The sequence below is a fragment of the Notechis scutatus genome, chromosome 1, assembly GCF_049901735.1.
Source record: "Notechis scutatus isolate UNSWTSFEM ecotype Mainland chromosome 1, rNotScu1.2, whole genome shotgun sequence".
Taxonomy (NCBI): Eukaryota; Metazoa; Chordata; class Lepidosauria; order Squamata; family Elapidae; genus Notechis; species Notechis scutatus.
In genome coordinates this window covers 8,199,881-8,217,682 of record NC_142009.1, presented here as the reverse complement: position 1 = coordinate 8,217,682, position 17,802 = coordinate 8,199,881, and the positions used below count along the sequence as shown (strand labels likewise).

Here is a 17,802-nt window from a genome sequence, read left to right as displayed (position 1 = left end):
TCAGTTGATTTTAATGCTGGGGGGGGGGGGGGGGGAGTTGAGATGGAATTGAGGGAAGCAGTCTTTTAAAGGTTTGAAGTCAGACAGATTAAATTGGGGCCCGTAGGTTATAGGCAGAAATTTGATGCTTCCTGACAGCTGTTTATCCTTCAAGACTGGTGTTGCCCTCCGTATAGCTTAACTAGCTTAACTTGGGTCTACAGTACTTGCAGTTTCTAGACAGTTTCTTAATATAGCTCTACATCAAGGGTATCAAATTTGATTTCATTGAGGGCCACATCAGGGTTGTGTTTCACCTGGCGGGGGGGGCTGGGGGGGCATGGCCAGCTTGACGTCACTCGTGTCGGGGGCACCTGTAGCGGCCTGAGCGCTCTGCCAGCGAGCTCCGTTTTCGGCTGCGACGGCCTCCAGCAAGCCTCTACCAGTGAAAACAGAGCTCAGTTGGGCCGTGCAGGCAGATCATTCACTGTTTCCAGGGCGGCCTGCGGGCCAGATATAAGGCCGGATCTGGCCCACAGGCCTTGAGTTTGACACCCCTGCTCTACATGGAATGTGTTGCACAAAGTTATTTAGACATTGTTCACTGAGGCTTGCCCGTTAACAGATAACAAATAATCAGAGTTGGAAGGGACCTTATAGGTCATCTAGTCCAACCCCCCGCCCAAGCCGGAGACCCTACACCATTTCTGACAAATGGCAGTCCAGTCTCTTCTTGAGTTAAGTTCAGTTAAGGGTGCAAGTAATGTAATCGGTCAAAGGTGGGCATGGCTCCTCTTTGTGACTGGTTGGCTGGGTTTGTAGCAATACTGTACTGGCAGTCTTTGGCTTATGACCATCCATTTAATGAAAGTTATGACAGCCTTGGGAAAAAGTTATTTTTTTCCTGTCCCCAAAGTTATACGGCTGCTGCACCACCTCTGCTGCCATTGGATCGCAATGTGGGTGTTTGGCAATCAGCTCACCTCGATGACTAGCTGGAATGTGTAGGTGCTTGACAAGCGTCCCGTGGACACGCAGTTGTGACTTGCCATCTTCTCGGCTGGTTTTCGACAAGCAGCATCAATTGGATCAGGAAGCCAGATTTATTCAACACAGTGGTTGAACTTAACGACCGCAATAAAAACGGTCATGAAGCCGAGTCTAGACGGATAATGACTCTCAATTAATGATTGCATCATTTAGTGGCCAAAATTCCACTTGCAATTGTGGATGTAGGTCAAAGCTACTTGCATATTGAAACAAAAGGATAAACCCTAAGCTATGCATTGGTTATAGATAGTCCTTGACTTACAAACATTCATTTAGTGACCTTTCAAAGTTTTTTCACATTCACGACCATTGCAGCATCCCCATGGTCACGCGATCCAAATTCGAAAGCTCGGCAACTGGCTCATATTTATGATGGTTGCAGTGTCCAGGGCTCGTGTGATCACTTTTTGCAAACCTCTGACCAGCAAAGCCAACGGGGGTGGGGGGTGGGGGTGGGGGTGGGGGAGGAGAACCAAATTCACTTGTTACTAAGTTACCGGGAATAACTGCAATGATTCACTTAACAACTGTGGCAAGAAAAATCATAAAATGAGGCAAAATTCACTTAGCAACTTAACTCGCGTAGCAACGGCAGCCCTGGGCTCCATTGTGGTCGTAAGTCGGGGACTACCTGCACTTCCTGTGGCATCTTACCTCATCCAGAATAGGCCAGTGTCCCAATCCCCAGGCCTGAAAGCAACCTGTGCTCAATACTTTTTTGTCGTTTGGGGATACAGTTTGAATTCCTTGGCTCTCATTGAGCCTGCCACTGTCTCCAGGCAATTGTCAAGCACCTACACATTCCAGTAGGAAAGAGAGAGAATGTAATCCGTATACTGATGACACAGCAGTGCGGATCACTGGATCTCCACCCCTGCTGACTTAATATAAATAGGGAAGAGAAAGAGGATAGAATTCTGTGGAATCCCACAAGGCTAAACACCCCCACCCCCCACGGAAGGTGAACAGAAATCTCCCAGTAACTGTAGCGGGTTTGCACGCAGAAATAAAATGAACATCAGAAAAACAGAGTCGGAAGGGTGCTTGGAGGTCTCCTAGCCCAACCCCCACTACCCCCAATGAATGAAACCACTGTATTGGTTTCCCTGTAAAACTCCCTCCCCCTCAGTGATTTCATTGAGAGAACCAGGATAATCAAAAGAAACAACTCCATGTTTTTCTTCAAAATTCACCCGTTAAGGCAGGGGTGTCAAACTCAATTTCATTGAGGGCCGCATCAGGGCTATGGTTGACCTCAGGGTTGGGGTGGGTGTGACCAACTGGGTGGGTGTGGCCAGCTTGACACCATTCCCCAAACCGTTGGCGTGTTTCTTCTTTGCATTGGGTAGACCGGGACGACGTCACGCTGGCCTGATCTTTCCTCTTTGCAAGACTGGGATGATATTTCCTCTTCGCATTGGGTGGACCAGGACGGCCCCACAAGCCAGATCCAACCACATTGAGGGCTGAATTTGGCCCGCAGACCTTGAGTTTGACACCCCTGAGTTAGGCGACCAAAAATGTTTGTGTGCTAAGTCTAGATTTGAAACAAGACTGGCTAAAGAATAAGGCTTCTTACTACAGGCAGTCCTGGACCTATAACCATTTGTTTAGTGACCATTCAAAGTTACAACGGCGATGGAAGCAGTTATGACTCTTTTCCACACTTTTTCGCATCCCCAGGGCCATGTGATCAAAACTCAGATGCTTTGGCAACCGGCATGTATTTGGGACAGTTGCAGTGTGCCGGGGTCATTTGGTCACATTTTGTCAAACAAAATTTAATAATAATATTAATAAAATCAATGGAGAAGCCGGATTCACTTAACAATCATGTTACTACCTTAACAACATCAGTGATTCACTTAACTGCAAGAAAGTTTGTAAAATGGGGCAAGATGCATTTAAGAACTCTTGGCTGAACAACAGAAATTTTGGAGTCCTTTGTGGTTGTGAGTTGAGAATTACCTGTTATTTGCCTTTTTCTTTCTCCTTTTGATAAGTATGTGTGGAGACTGGAGAGAGTGCAGCAGTAGTGGTATGCTACCGTTTTGGCCCAGTTCGGCCCCAACCGGTAGCAAAAATTCCTACCGGTTCGGCCAGTAGTAAAACAAGCCTCAGATGGTCAGCAGAGAGGAGGGGAAAAAAACCTATGACTTTATCAGCTGAGTGGAGAAAGAAGAGAAAAGCACAGGATCGGCCTTCCCACCTGCCCCTTTTCTCTTCTTTATCCTCTCAGCTGATTGGCCCTGCAGGCCTCAGCTGGTGTGGGGAAAGCTGCGCGCACACATCAGGTGCGCGCGTGCACAATCACCAAACTGGTGGTGGAACAGGTAGCATCCCACTGCTGGAATACAGGTACTTCTCAACTTATAAACCATGTGTTTAGTGACAGTTCAAAGTTACAAGGCTACTGAAAAAAGGGACTTAGGATTGATCCTTACGCTTGCAACCATTCCAGAACCCCATGGTCATGTGATCAAAATTTGGATGCTTGACAGTCAGCATCTATTTATGACAGTTGCAGTATCCCAGGGTCTCTATGATCACCATGTGGATTACTTGTATAAGGTGTTCCTGGAGTGGGAAGATGAGGAGAATAGGAAACCAGAATTGAAGTGATCACCAGTGGCAGATGTGGAGGCACTAAACATTTAAGGACAAAAAGATCCAGCCACTCTCCCTGTTGTTGAGACCTGAGTGGCAAACTAGGTGATTTGGGGCTGATTCAGTTGTGTCAAATTCTCTGCTTTCTCAAATCAATCAGAATAGAGCTGGAAGGGACCTTGGAGGTTTTCTAGTCCAACCCCATGCTCAAGCAGGAGACCCCTATGCCATTTCAAATAGGTGCTTGTCCAGTCTTTTGTTTAAAACCTCCAGTGATGAAGCACCCACAGCATCTGAAGGCAAGCTGTTCCCCTGGTTAATTATCCTGACTGTTTGGAAATTTCTCCTTAATTCCAGGTTGCTTCTCTCCTTGATGAGTTTCCATCCGTTGCTTCTTGTCCTGCCTTCTGGTGCTTTGGAGAATAGCTTGACTCCCTCTTTTTTGTGGCAACCCCTGAGATAATGGAAGATTGCTATCATGTCACCACTAGTCCTCCTTTTCTCTAGACTGGCCATACTCCGTTCCTGCAATCATTCTTTATATGTTTTTGTCCCCGAGCCCTTAATCATCTTAGTTGCTCTTCTTTGCACTTTCCCCCCAAAGTCTCAGCATCTTTTTTGTAATGTGGTGACCAAATCTGGATGTAGTATTCGAGATGTGGTCTTACTAAGGATTTATTGAGCAGTACTAATGCTTCACGTGATTTTGATTCTATGTGTCTCTGCTTATATAACCAAGGATTGTATTACTTATTTTTGGCTGCTGCCGCACACCGGTGGCTCATGTTTTAGTGATCTCAGTGCAGCACCACTCCAAATTGAGGGGCAGGAGAGTGAGATTAATGTGATCTGTATAAATACCTTCTTGTTACCTAGAAATATAAACTTGGGGATCTTCAATTTGGCATTGGATCAGTGACAAGTTTGGGGAACTACCCATGCTGCTATATTAACAGCTTCCCACTGATCAGACATAGCGTGATACTTTACTAAGTTTGGTGTTGGGAAACCCCAAGTCACTGTATCTGGAGACTTTCCACATTCATTTTGAAGCTGTCTTTAACAGTGCCAGCTTATGATTTCCTGGACTTCATGCAGTGATGTGTCTTTCTTAAATTAGTATTGTATCAACATGGAGCACACCTTGACTTTTGGGTTTGTTTGGATTTCACTATTAAGTGACTGGTTGTGGGAGACCAATTACACCTTTTCGTGATCTGCTGAAGTTTGATCTTACGACAGGTGCCTCCCTCTGTGTGGGTGGGTACCCCATTAAGGATCACCCAGAGATTTAGGAAATCCCATGGGATTCTTAAATACTGTGGGAAATTTTTCAGGTAATGTTGCAGTCTTGGTGACCTGTGGAATAAAGAAAGAAAATGGGGCATTAAGGTGCTTTTTTTTTTTTTGCATTGGCATTCTTAAGAGACAGCTAGCGTGTGAGTAATGTAAGACTTGGCCAGAAAATGCTGGACATGCTTCAGAATGTATAATCATTTCCCTATCTTTAAGAAAATATTTCTCCTGAGGCACACACATTCATCTTCTTGCTGTAGTTTTTTTTGTGGCTATTAATGTATAATCTACAATTGTTCACCCCGTTTTCACTGTCAAACAGAAGTCCCTTGTCTTTCATTTATAATTTTCAGATCAGTATACCTTGCTTTAGCATACAGTCTGTCTGTTTCAATCGAATCGTTCAGGATCTCTTCCAACAATGCACCGTCCAAAATTCTATAATTTCAAGCCTAGAACATGAACATGCATTTCTTTTAAATCAACGGGAATAAAATAAACTTGTTTGCTCACATGCATAAGCTTCTCAGTGAGCCAGGTGCAACATTTGGATTGATCATGTCTCGCTTCTCTCAGCCAGATTTAGAGCCCCTGTTCATTTCCTCAAGACCAACAGGGTCAAATTCAGCCCAGATAACCAAGCCAGGGCATGTATCACTCAAATCTGCCTCAAGGCCAGAGTCCAACTGGGAAGGAATCTGAGTTGACTTTATCCATGAGATGTCTAGCATATCTCTCACCATTTCAGTGGCTCCCAATTTGCCTTCCAGGAACAATTCAAGGTGCTGGCTATTACTTATAAAGCCCTAGAAGAGAATATTTGTAGCTCAGAGTTGAACTGGGAGGCCCTTGGTGCTCTCTGAGCTTGCTGGTTTTCTTGCAGACGTTTCATTGCCCATCTAAGTAACATCACCAGTGCTGTAGGGAGTGCTATATTTATTTTATATAAATAGAGAGGTCAAACCCCATTCCTTCTAGCACTGATGAGGTTACCTAGTCAATTATGATTGTCTGTATCTGATTGGCCCAGTCACCCAGCCGGATTTCATGCCTAAAGTGGGACTAGAACTCACCATCTCCTGGTCACCCAGAGAGCTTTGATGGCTAAGATGGGACCTGAACTCCCTTTGTCTCCTGCTTTCTAGCTTGGTGCTTTAACTGACTAGACCAAACTGCCTCTTCATACTAAGTCTTTGTTAGCCACCCCAGAGTACCATTAATGGGACGAGGAGTGGCCACATGAAACAAAATAAGTAAAATGATAATGTTTTTTTGTTTGTGTTGAGAATCTTGAATATTGCTGTTGGAATTTACATTAATAGCCAGAACTTCTTGATGACAGTAAATGGGGCTCAGTCTATTTCTGAAGTGATTTTGAACATATTTTAGCAGTTTCTTCTGTGTTCAGGTTAAAAAACTGTGTTCAGCAACTTTTCCACTGTATCTGCGTTAAATGTTCTAACTATTGAAATATATCTTTCCCAATATTGGTTAATGTACAGTACTTTCAGAGACCATCCTTTTATTATTAGGCTCTCCTTCATTTATGAAAAAAATTAAACTCTGAACTTTATAGCATCCTGAAATATTGACTTCAGTACATTGTTCTTGTTTTTTTAATTTTTTAAAAAAGAACTATTTTAAATTACTGTGTGGTATACCAGAATATTGTTTCCATTCTTGATTTATTTCGGTGAGTTTCTGTTTCAGATGTTCAGAAGGATTAATTTCTAGCTGTTGTTATGGAACATGATTCTCATATAACATACTGTTTTAGTACACATACATTTTAATGAGGGACAATAAGTCCTTGTCCTGAAATTGCCAGTAATCAGTAGTTCTTTATTGAACTGAGCTTTCCTTCTAATACAAATAGGACATTCAGTTATTAATTCTTGAGATGTTAACTTTTTGTAGTAGTTCCGGATCTTGTCAGAGTTAAGTGATTATCAATAATATTAAACCATGATTTGGAGTTAAAAACTAGTAGACACAAACTTGTCTTCTTTATCCCATTCTTTCCTTGCATATTAGGATTAAAAATGTTTCAGTCTCTTTCTGTTTTGTCTGAAATTTGGAAAGTTGCATAAATAATGATTTGTTGCCTACAAATTATAGCTGCATTTTCAAATAAACTCAGACTGACTTTTAAAAACACCCAAATGTTCATGAAAGCAAAGTGAGCCATGTTTAAAATTTTTGGGATCAGGGGAAGTGATATTTCTAATAGACAGGATAGATTAGGGCAAGTAGTCTTTGACTACCCACCATTCATTTAGTGACCATTTAAAGTTACAATGGCACTGGGAAAAAAAAGCCTTATGACCAGTCTTTGCACTTATGATCGATCCTTGTACTTATGACCATTAGACAATCCTGATGGTCATGTGATCACAATTTGGGCATTTACAGCATGTATAGATAATCCTCGATTTACAGCTGTTCATTTAGAGACCGTTCGAAGTTACAATGGTAATAAAAAAAGTGACTTACGACCATTTTTCACAGTTAAGAACTTTGCAGAATCCCCGTGATCGTGTGATCAAAATTCAGGTGCTTGGCAACCGATTCATACTTAACACCTGTGGCAGGAAAGTTCATAAAATGAGGCAAACTCACTTAACAACTGTCTCAATTAGCAACAGAAAGTTTGGGCTCGGTTGTGGTCGTAAGTCAGGGACTACCAGTCTAACATTTGTAGGTTTCTAATTCTCTGAATTCCCCAAAAAAGGCTTGTGGAAAGTGGTGATAGGACCTACATTATTATCAAACTCTGTTCAGTTTTCGAGGAGGTGACGTTAATCAAAGAGAGAACTGACTCTACACCCAGTACCTTTTGCAATCACCTAATTATACTGACATTTTTATCCTGTCCTCTTTTGCAGGCGTAGGTAATGCTACTCCTTTGTATAAATATTCTAAAAGGCAACGTTCACTCTTAAGCCTCTCTTCTATGCTCAACTTTAGCTGCTGAAAGCCATTTTAATAAGAATTATATGCAGCCCTTGGGGGAAAATACTGCTTGGCATGCCTCCAAAAATAGATATTTCGTTGAGATCGTCCTGAGGAAGTTTTCATTGGAGAGAACCATCATTATTCCATCAGCAGTCTTTGGACACATGATCCGAGGTTAATTATTGCCGTTCTAATGTGAGATATACTTTTCTCTCTCTCTGTCGTTCTAACTTCTAGTTATCCTCAGTCCATTTGGATTAAATGGTACACTCACAGGGCAGTCCTTCAAGCTGTCAGACTCTGCTACGAAGAAGCTGATTGGCGAATGGAAGCAGTTCTATCCAATCACGTCCAACTTGAAAGAGGGACTGGAAGAAAAGCAGGAGGAGATGGATTGGGAAGATGACTCTTTAGCTGCTGTGGAGGTCCTTGTTGGTATGGCCTTTTACAAATGTTTTCCAAACAAGTGAACCTGTATTTGAATTTTTTTTTTTGTTACAGTCACAGACCAGAAACTATAACAAATAAAAACAGTCCATCAATATGCAATTAAAAATTCTAGAATAAAATAATAAATAACAGATAAAATCTATGATAAAATCCAGTCTGTTAACGATACATGGTCTAACTACACTAAAATCACAATCCATAAGTACTGCTGTAACTTCAAACGGTCACTAAACAAACTGTTGTAAGTTGAGCACTACTTGCAACTATTCAAATACAGTTTTATACAACAAACGTGGCAAATTATACAAGAAACGTGGCAAATCCTTTGCGCTGCTTTTTCCTTTCCCTTTTAGTAATAAACTGACTACAGGCCACACAGTTTATGGATTGTGATGGCAATGGATCCATAAGGTAGTACTGAAGAATAACCTATAATGATTTTTTTCACAATTACAACTGTTGCAGCATCCCCATAGCCATGTGACCCAAATTCAGATGCTTGGCAACTGACTCATTTATGACTGTTGCAGTATCCTGTGGTCACATGATTACCTTTTGCGGCCTTCTGACGAGCAAAGTTAATGGGGAAACCAGATTAGCTTCACCACCATGTTACTAACTTAACAATTGCAGTTGGTTCACTTAACAACCGTGGCAAGAAAGATCGTTAAATGGGGCAAAACTCAATGTCTCACTTAGCAATGTAAATTTTGGGCTCAGTTGTGGTCGTAAGTTGAAGACTACCTGTAGTTATAAAACAATCATTTTAGGATTGTATATACTGTATTTCCCCGAAAATATAACCTACCCTGAAAGTAAGTCCTAGCTTGATTTTTTACACGGTTACCCTATATAAGCCCTACCCCCAAAATAAGCCCTAATTAAGACCCCGCCCACTCCAGGGTGGACGGGTAAAAATTAAGCTACACTGGGGATGGGAGTGGTGTATCTGGCCTACTACTTACCTTTGGACAGTTGTAGTCAGGCCTTGCACACCCTGACACTTGCCTTGCCGGCCCATTTCTTCTGCGGCCAGCTAGACTTTCCTGAAGGCTTCTGCAGCCGATAAAAGGGCTCCGAATCGATCTGGAGCTCTGTTATCGGCTGCAGAGGCCTTCAGGAAAGCCTTGGCGCCTGCAGAAATTCCTGAAGGCCTCTGACAGTGAAAAGGAGGCTGGGGACGACGTGCGTAAGTGAGGTTAGTCAGTGGACAACAGTCTCTCCCCCCCCCAAAAAAAAAAAAAAAAGACCTGGTGCCTTTTGAGGAGGCAAAAAAATATATGACAGGAACTTATTTTCAGGGAAACATGGTAGAAGTGTAAGATGTCCTGCCACGGGTTATTAAATTATGGCAGTGTCTGTTTGCAAAAGCTAAGGATGCTTAAGATCCACGGGGATTTTTGCAGCAATTAAGGTGGTCCAAAAGCAAGAGTATTGATTCAGAAATATGCTTATCAGTTCAGGTACTCCTTGACTTATGACTGTAATGGAGCCTTCTCTTAATGGTTGTTAAGTCATGACAGCTATAAAGCGGATCATCATGTGACTGGACTCAATTTTGTGGCTTTTTTTTTGTGGCTGTTGTTAGGTGAATGCAGTGGTCGTAAAGTAAATCCCTCAGTTGTAAAGTGAATCCATTGTTTCCCATGGGGCATTTTTGCTGAAAACTGGAAGAAATCGCTAACCATGGGGCATGGTGGGTGGTGGCTACTGCCATCAGAATTTGGGAACCGGGTTTTGGGGATCTATTGTAACTATGAATGGTCGCTAAGCGGCCAGTCATAAGTCAAGGACTACATGTAACTTCAACAGAGGAGTTACAAAGGTTTGTCCAGAAAATCACCCGGGTTTACCATTTATTTATTTTAGTATCAGATTATTTATTCCTGTATTCCGAAGAAGAAACCTTCTTGTAAATAGCTGTTGGGTGACTCACAATCCATCATGGCAGCCTTTTTGCGAGGACACATAACATGCTGTTACCTACTTACCTACCTCTTCTCCGGAGCTATCTTAGTCAAGAATTGTGTCATAAACACACTGATTTAAGAGTTGTTAATTGCTTTCTGAAAATAGCAGTTATTTTGTCCCTGCCTGCTTACTTGCATGGGTATGTAATTCATGAAAGCTTGTGCAACAATAAATTAATTACACACCACATTACTCTTCGTTGTATAAATAAATCCCTGGGCTCTGAGTTTATATTATGTTTTTAATTTTAACTGGAATTAGAATTGCTTTAAAGGTAGTATTAGGAGAACTTAAAGGCTTTGTCAGAAAGAACACAATAAGAATGAAGAGCAAACTGTAGAACAGAAAGCCATATAATAGATTTGTGCAAAATAAGGTATGTCTAAAATGGCCATTCAGACAAGTCTTTCAGGAAGGAAACTGGATGTTAGTAGAGTCCAGTTATGGAATGTAAAACGAACTAGTCACATACATGATTCAAAGTTTTGTTTCCTAATATAAATATAGGAAGAAAGATGAATTCTAAAAGAGGATCAGTATTTTAATTTCATTTTTAAGATTAACTATTGTTTTTTAATCCTAATATCGGCTAAATGTCCATTTGAATTCACCATTATGACAATAAATATTTGTTTTGTTCATTGGCATTTTCTGAAAAACACATTTTGGGGGATTTAAGAAGCCTTATTAAAATTTAGAAATACAGGTATGCCTTGAGTTGCAACCTCAGTTGAGGCCCAAATTTCTGTTGATAAGCAAGGCGGTTGTTAAGTGAGTCCTATCCAATTTAACAATATTTTTTGCCATGGATGTTAAGCAAATCATTGCAGTTGTTCAGTGAATCATGCAGATGTTAAGCAAATCTGGCTTCCACCATTGACTTTGTTTGATGGAGGCCAAATGGGAAGGTCCTAAACAAATTCCCAAATAAAGGGCCAGAGGGTAATAAGGCTCTGTGCCCAGAAGAAGAGAAATTAGTTCTCCGAATGAAGAAAATATTTTTATTAATAACAACACATAACACACACAGCAAAACATCTGCATGAAATTGCAAAAGGGGGAAAAAAGCTTGTAAATATACATTCTATGAAAACCTATTTGAATAATCATTTGTAATGTTAAGCTTACCAAAATCATGAAATGGGACAATCAGCTTTGCTGCTTACCAAAGTTAATAAAAAAATAAGGTAGCGAACAGGCCTGGGTATTTTTTTATTTTCTATTTGACAAAGAAATAATACAGCAAAACAAAGCAGTAAGAATGCAAATGAATATGACGACATTTCTTACTCAAAAACGTGCTGTCGACCTAAAATATTAACAGTGCTTTTAATTTTTCAAACTCTAAACTGTGAAAGTGGTCACAAAGAATTATGCTTCTATATTAAGTGTGGAATGTATAACGCATCTGTTGTGTTTCATCTACAAACATGCATATTTTAATGTTCAGGTGGTATATAGATCTTTAAAAATGTGTTCTAAAAAAGGTAATGAGAATAATTATCTATTCTTAAGTAGACCACGTAAAAAAAGCCCTTCAGCTTTTTTAATTTAATCCATGATCATTGCTTGCCACCATTGAAACAATAGCAACAGCACTTAGACTTACACTTAGACTTACACAATAGCACTTGACTTATAGTAAATAGTTCATTTAGGGACTGTTCAAAGTTTCAGTGGCACTGGAAAAAGAGTGACGCATGACCGTTTTTTTTCACACTAAACAACTGTTGCAGCATTGCCATGGTCACATGATCAAAATTCAGACACTTGGCAACTGAGTCATATTTATGACGGTTGTTGTGTCCTGGGGGTCCTGTGATCAACTGTTTGCGACCTTCTGACAAGCAAAGCCAATGGGGAGTAGCCAGATTCACTTAACAACCGTGTTACTAACTTCACACTGGCAGGAATTCATTTAACTGTGGCAAGAAAGGTCATAAAATGGGGCGTAAATTCACTTAACAAACATCTCACTTTACAACAGAAATGTTGGGATCAATTGTGGTTGCAAGTCGAGGACTAATCTGTAATACCGCTCCATAGTGCTTTACATCAATGGTTCTCAATCATTTTTTAATCAGGGACCCCCTTTAAATATCTTTTATGGCCCCAGACGCTCAAGTCTTAACTCGAGATTTAAATCATAACATTTCTCCAAGCCTTGCAGCCCCCTGTGATGACATCATGGCCCCCCCAGGGGTCCCAGACCACAAGTTGAGAGCCACTGCTATGCACCATATGGCTCTACAGCATATTTCTTTACAATCTGGATAAACAACACCATATTTAACCCATACAGGTAATCCTCAGCGTACAACTATTCATTTAGGGAATGTTTGAAGTTACAATGATTCCGAAAAAAGTGACTTATGACCATTTCTCACACTTACGACCATTGCTACATCCCCACGGTCACATGATCAAAATTCAGGCGCTTGGCAACTGGCATGTATTTATGACGGTTTCAGTATCTTGGGCTCACGCGAGCCCCTTTTGCGACCTTCCCGACAAGCAAAGTCAACAGGGAAGCCAGATTCGCTTAGTAACCGTGTTACTAACTCCACCACCACAGTGATTCAGTTAACAACTTTGGCAAAAAAAAAAAAAAAAAGGTGGTAACTGTCTTATTCAGCGACAGAAATCTTCAGTTGTTGGTGGTAAGTCAAGGAATACCTGTATTAGGTTAGGAAGGTTTAAAAAGAAACAATAGAAAATACTTGTAGCTCTGGTTTTAGATTTTGGCAGTTGTTTTGCTTTCCAAGCTTGTTTCAGTTTAGTTTCTGAACGTTTCATTACAAGACTAGGTAACATCATCTGCAGGATTGTCTTGTCTTATTCTCCTTAGCTTATAAATGGTCTTGTGTGCCAGTGTGGTCAGTTGGTCGTTTGGTTGATTGTTCATTTGGAGCTATATTTAAATTCTGAGCAGCTGATCTAAATAGAGTCAAACATTCAGTCACTCTTTTAAGGTTCTTGGGAGTATGAAATTATCCAGGAGAACCTTTTATAACTTTCTGAGTTCCAGAGGGGGAAAAAACAGGATAGAAATAGGATGTAAGTAATTTAAGAAAGTTCTTGTTTAGCTTTGATTAACTATCAAGATTTACTTGTCTGAAGTCTTGCCTCAAATAATCTTCCTGCTCTTTCTATGTCAGAACAGTTGTCAGCCACCCTGGGCTTGCTTGGTAGAATGCAACTTTTTTAAAACAAGGATGACATTGAGATGGATTAAAATTTAAGTAGCTTGGCACAGGAGAGAGGCATTATTGTGGACCCAACTAGAGTAGGATTTACAGCCCAGATGTAAAAAAAAAAAAAAAGTTTTATTGCTTTGGTGGAGGAACAGAAAATAGTAGATAAATTATATTACATCACTGACAAGGAACATGCTTTTAGCCTAGCGCTGCTCTGAAGATAATCGAGACAGAGGCAAAATGAGAGGGTTCCTTAAGGATTTATATGTGGGAACAGAGGTAGTTTCAGGTTTCATAGCTAAAGAAAGCCGTATACCATGCATTACTGAGCTTAAATGGAGAAGCCAGTAATTTAATTTTCTAAACTGTTCCTTGGCTTTCTATGATTCTAAGGAAAGAAAAATGAGTAAATTTCTAAAGTCCTATATCCCACAGCTTGTAGTTAACAGCGCACTTGGGTGCAAAGTTGTACAGTTTTTGAAATGGAAAGCAAGAAACAGGAGGTGGGGGGAGGATGTGATTTTACTGTGAGGACCCTATTCTCCTGCAGATTCCTTTGTTGTGTGCTTAGTCACCACAACATTGTTTAAAATGTATATTTGGTTCATGTGATCTAGGCCAAGTCTCATTCTGGTTTGGCTGAAACTAGGAGTGATACCTAGAGAATGAACACCCAATGTAATTTCCTGCAGTTGCAGGGAAACACCCAGAATCCTGTAGTATGTCGCTTTAAATACAACTTTTAAAAGGTAAAAAAAGTCCCAAACTTTCTCCCAAATCCCAGGAAACCCCTACCCAAGTATACCATATAACAAAATTGGCTGGTGTATATACTTATTTTCTGGATTCCCCCCAATGTTTCGGCAGAATCTCATCTGCCATCATCAGGCTTCTGTATTGTGTTTGTCTGTGAGTCAGACTTTTACAATTGTTTCAGTTTTAAATTTGGGGCTAGCCTACTGCTGTGCCAGAATGGTTTTTTCTTCATCCTGATTGGTTGGGAGTCTTGGTCTGTGTTTATTGGTCTTGGAGTTTGCTGTGTTCTGCTTGATTGGTGTTTCTAATATCTTCTGTCTGTTTTGTGGCTTTTTTTGTGTCTTGATTGGCTGGCAACATTGTGTTTCCTCTATTGGAGGCTTTTAGTGCAGCTTGGCTCCAAGTAAATGGACGGCTATCATTTGTTAGGAAGCTAGGTTTCATCTGGGTACCTGGTTGGGGTGTGTTTGAGCTGGAGGTATCGGGGCGGGGGGGGGGAATCTGTTTGTGCCCAGGTGTTTGCCTGGCTAGTGCTGTGGAGATTTTTTTGTTTGTGAGTGCAGGCTTCCAAATGATTGACAGTCTGGTGGAATCATCTCTTCTATTCATGCTTTCAGGTCTTTTTTCAATCTCTATGGCTTCTCTGATAATTCTGTGGCTGGGGTTTTCTATAGTGGCTAGGGTTTTGGTGACATTGAAGTTGATGCTATGACCTGTGGCTTTCATGTGTTGGACTAGTGAGGAAGTGTGTTCCAGCTTTTTGACTGCATTTTTGTGTTCATCCAGGCGGGTACTTATTCTTCTATTGGTCTGTCCAATGTATGTGGCCGGGCATGATGCACAGGGGACTTCGTATATGCCTTGGTTTTCCAGGTCAATTTTATCTTTGGGGTTTCTAAGGATGGCTGCTATTTTTCTGTCTGTTTTGAAGGCAGTCTTGATGTGATGCCTGTGTAGTATCTTACTGATTTTGTCTGTAGTACCTCTTATGTAGGGCAGGACAGCTGTTCCATAGGTCTGTTCATCTTCTAGGTCTCCATTATGTCTCAGTGTGTTTTTGTGGATCAAGCCGGTGATTTTGCTTTTGTGGAAGCTGTTGGCTGTCAGTAATTTAGTCAGGGTGCATAGTTCAGTGTTTATGTGTGTCTTATCTGCCAGGCGTTTGGTTCTAGCAATTAGTGTTTTGGCCATGGAGTTTATCTGTGCTGGGTGGTGGTGGGATTGGGCGTTGAGGTAGTGGTTGGTGTGTGTTTTCTTCTGGTATATGGTGTGTCCTAGTGTGCCATCTGTTTTTTGTAGATTAGTACATCTAGGAATGGTAGTGGTTTGTTTGTTTCCGTTTCCATGGTGAACTTGATTTTGGGGTGTGTGCTGTTTAGGTGTGTTAGGAAATTGTTTAGGTTTTCTTTTCCATGGGGCCAAATCACAAATGTGTCATCGATGTATCTTAACCATAGTTTGGGCTTGTGGGTGGCATTAACCAGGGCTTTGGATTCGAATTCTTCCATGAACAGGTTAGCAATGACAGGTGACAGTGGTGATCCCATAGGGGCTCCTTCAATTTGCTTGTATCTTTGTCCTTTGTATATGAAATATGTGTTGGTTAAGCAGTGTTCTGTTAGTTCCATGAGGTGTTTAGCTGGTTGGTATTTATTTTTGATGATTTCAAGAGTTTCTTTTATCGGGACTTGAGTGAATAGTGAAACCACGTCGAAACTTACAAGCAGACTGTCAATCATTTGGAAGCCTGCACTCACAAACAAAAAAGTTTCCACACCACTAGCCAGGCAAACACCTGGGCACAAACAGCTCCCCCCTGATACCTCCAGCTCAAACACACCCCAACCAGGCACCCAGATAAAACCTAGCTTCCTAACTAATGATAGCTGTCCATTTACTCGGAGCCAAGCTGCACTAAAAGCCTCCAATTCAGGAACACAATGTTGCCAGCCAATCAAGACACAAAAAAAGCCACAAAACAGACAGAAGATATTAGAAACACCAATCAAGCAGAACACAGCAAACTCCAAGACCAATAAACACAGACCAAGACTCCCAACCAATCAGGATGAAGAAAAAACCAGTCTGGCACAGCAGTAGGCTAGCCCCAAATTTAAAACTGAAACAACTGTAAAAGTCTGACTCACAGACAAACACAATACAGAAGCCTGATGATGGCAGATGAGATTCTGCCGAAACGTTGCTACAACTTTAAAAGCACAACTATAATGACATGGGAAAATACCCGAACAAAGTTGAATACCATACGTATGTATGTATGTATGTATGTATGTATGTATGTATGTATGTATGTATGTGTGAACTATCACTCACGCATCATCACAAAATCTCCGTAAAGCCTCAAACTTGAAATCTGGCACATATGTTCTTCTTGGCTTCTAGAAAAATCCTTTCCACTAAGAAAGGATTTTTCGAAATGACCATCAGAGCATTAGTATGTTGTATATTATTATTAACACGCTCTGATGCTAAGCAGTTCTACTCCCCCTCCCCACCTGAAAAGAAATCTGTTCCAAATGCAAAACACAAGCAGAGGAGAGGAGTTTCAGTTTCACAGCACCAAGCAACTTTAGTACAGAACAGTTGAGCTAAGCTACGCCCAGGCTCCTTCCTGTCTCCTTCTTAATCACACAGCAAATACTGCTTCAGTTTCCAAACAGCCCTCAACTTTCTCACACACTGACAGGACACTAGCCAGATGAATACCGATGAATGTTGGTAGGAAGAGGCAGAATTCCCCCCCCCTTTAATTTTCCTCCCCAAAAACAAAGTCCGACCACGTAGTTTTGTAGCGAAGCATGAGTATCGAGCTAGTACAGCAGAGGTGGGATTCAGCAGGTTCTGACCAGTTCTGGAGAACCGGTAGTGGAAATTTTGAGTAGTTCAGAGAACCGGCAAACACCACCTCTGACTGGAGATTTTACACTATCCTTCCCCTGCCGCACTCACCAAGCCTCGCGCCCACAGAACAGGTAGTAAAAATTTTTTTGAATCCCACCATTGTAGTACAGCATATATGAGAGCAAACTGGTTGGAAAAGTTGTGCCAACAGTTTCGGTGTCTAGATGCCAGGCCATCATGTGCAGGGAAAGGAAGGAAAGTAGTGGTACTTGTTGTTTTATAGTTTTAGAATTGTAAGCTGCCCAGAATCATTAGGGTGGGGTGGGCAGCTATAGAAATTTAGATAGATAGATAGATAGATAGATAGATAGATAGATAGATAGATAGATAGATAGATAGATAGATAGATAGACGCATGCCGATAGATAGATGCCAATAGATAGATGGATGGAATGTTTTTCTACCATTTTGAGTTTTTAACCAGGCGGGTCCAGCCATATTGGTTGTGTTTATGTTATGCTAATGGAGATAGCCCTTCATTTATGACCACAATTGAGCCCAAAATTTATGCTGCTGAGCAAGACAGTTGTTAAGTGAGTTTTGCCCCGCTTTATGACCTTTCTTGCCATATGTGTTAAGTGAATCACTGCAGTTGTTAAGTTAGCCCCTGCAGTTAAGT

The 17,802-nt window shown here is 41.1% G+C and overlaps 1 protein-coding gene across 1 annotated transcript in view; it reads left to right on the top strand.

The window, feature by feature from the left end:
- The window catches only part of MED13 (mediator complex subunit 13), a 145,418-nt gene that overhangs the window by 59,851 nt on the left and 67,765 nt on the right, over positions 1-17,802 (top strand). Inside the window, 1 exon segment of the mRNA XM_026682742.2 lies at positions 8,125-8,322. Coding sequence (XP_026538527.2) covers positions 8,125-8,322 — 198 coding nt within the window.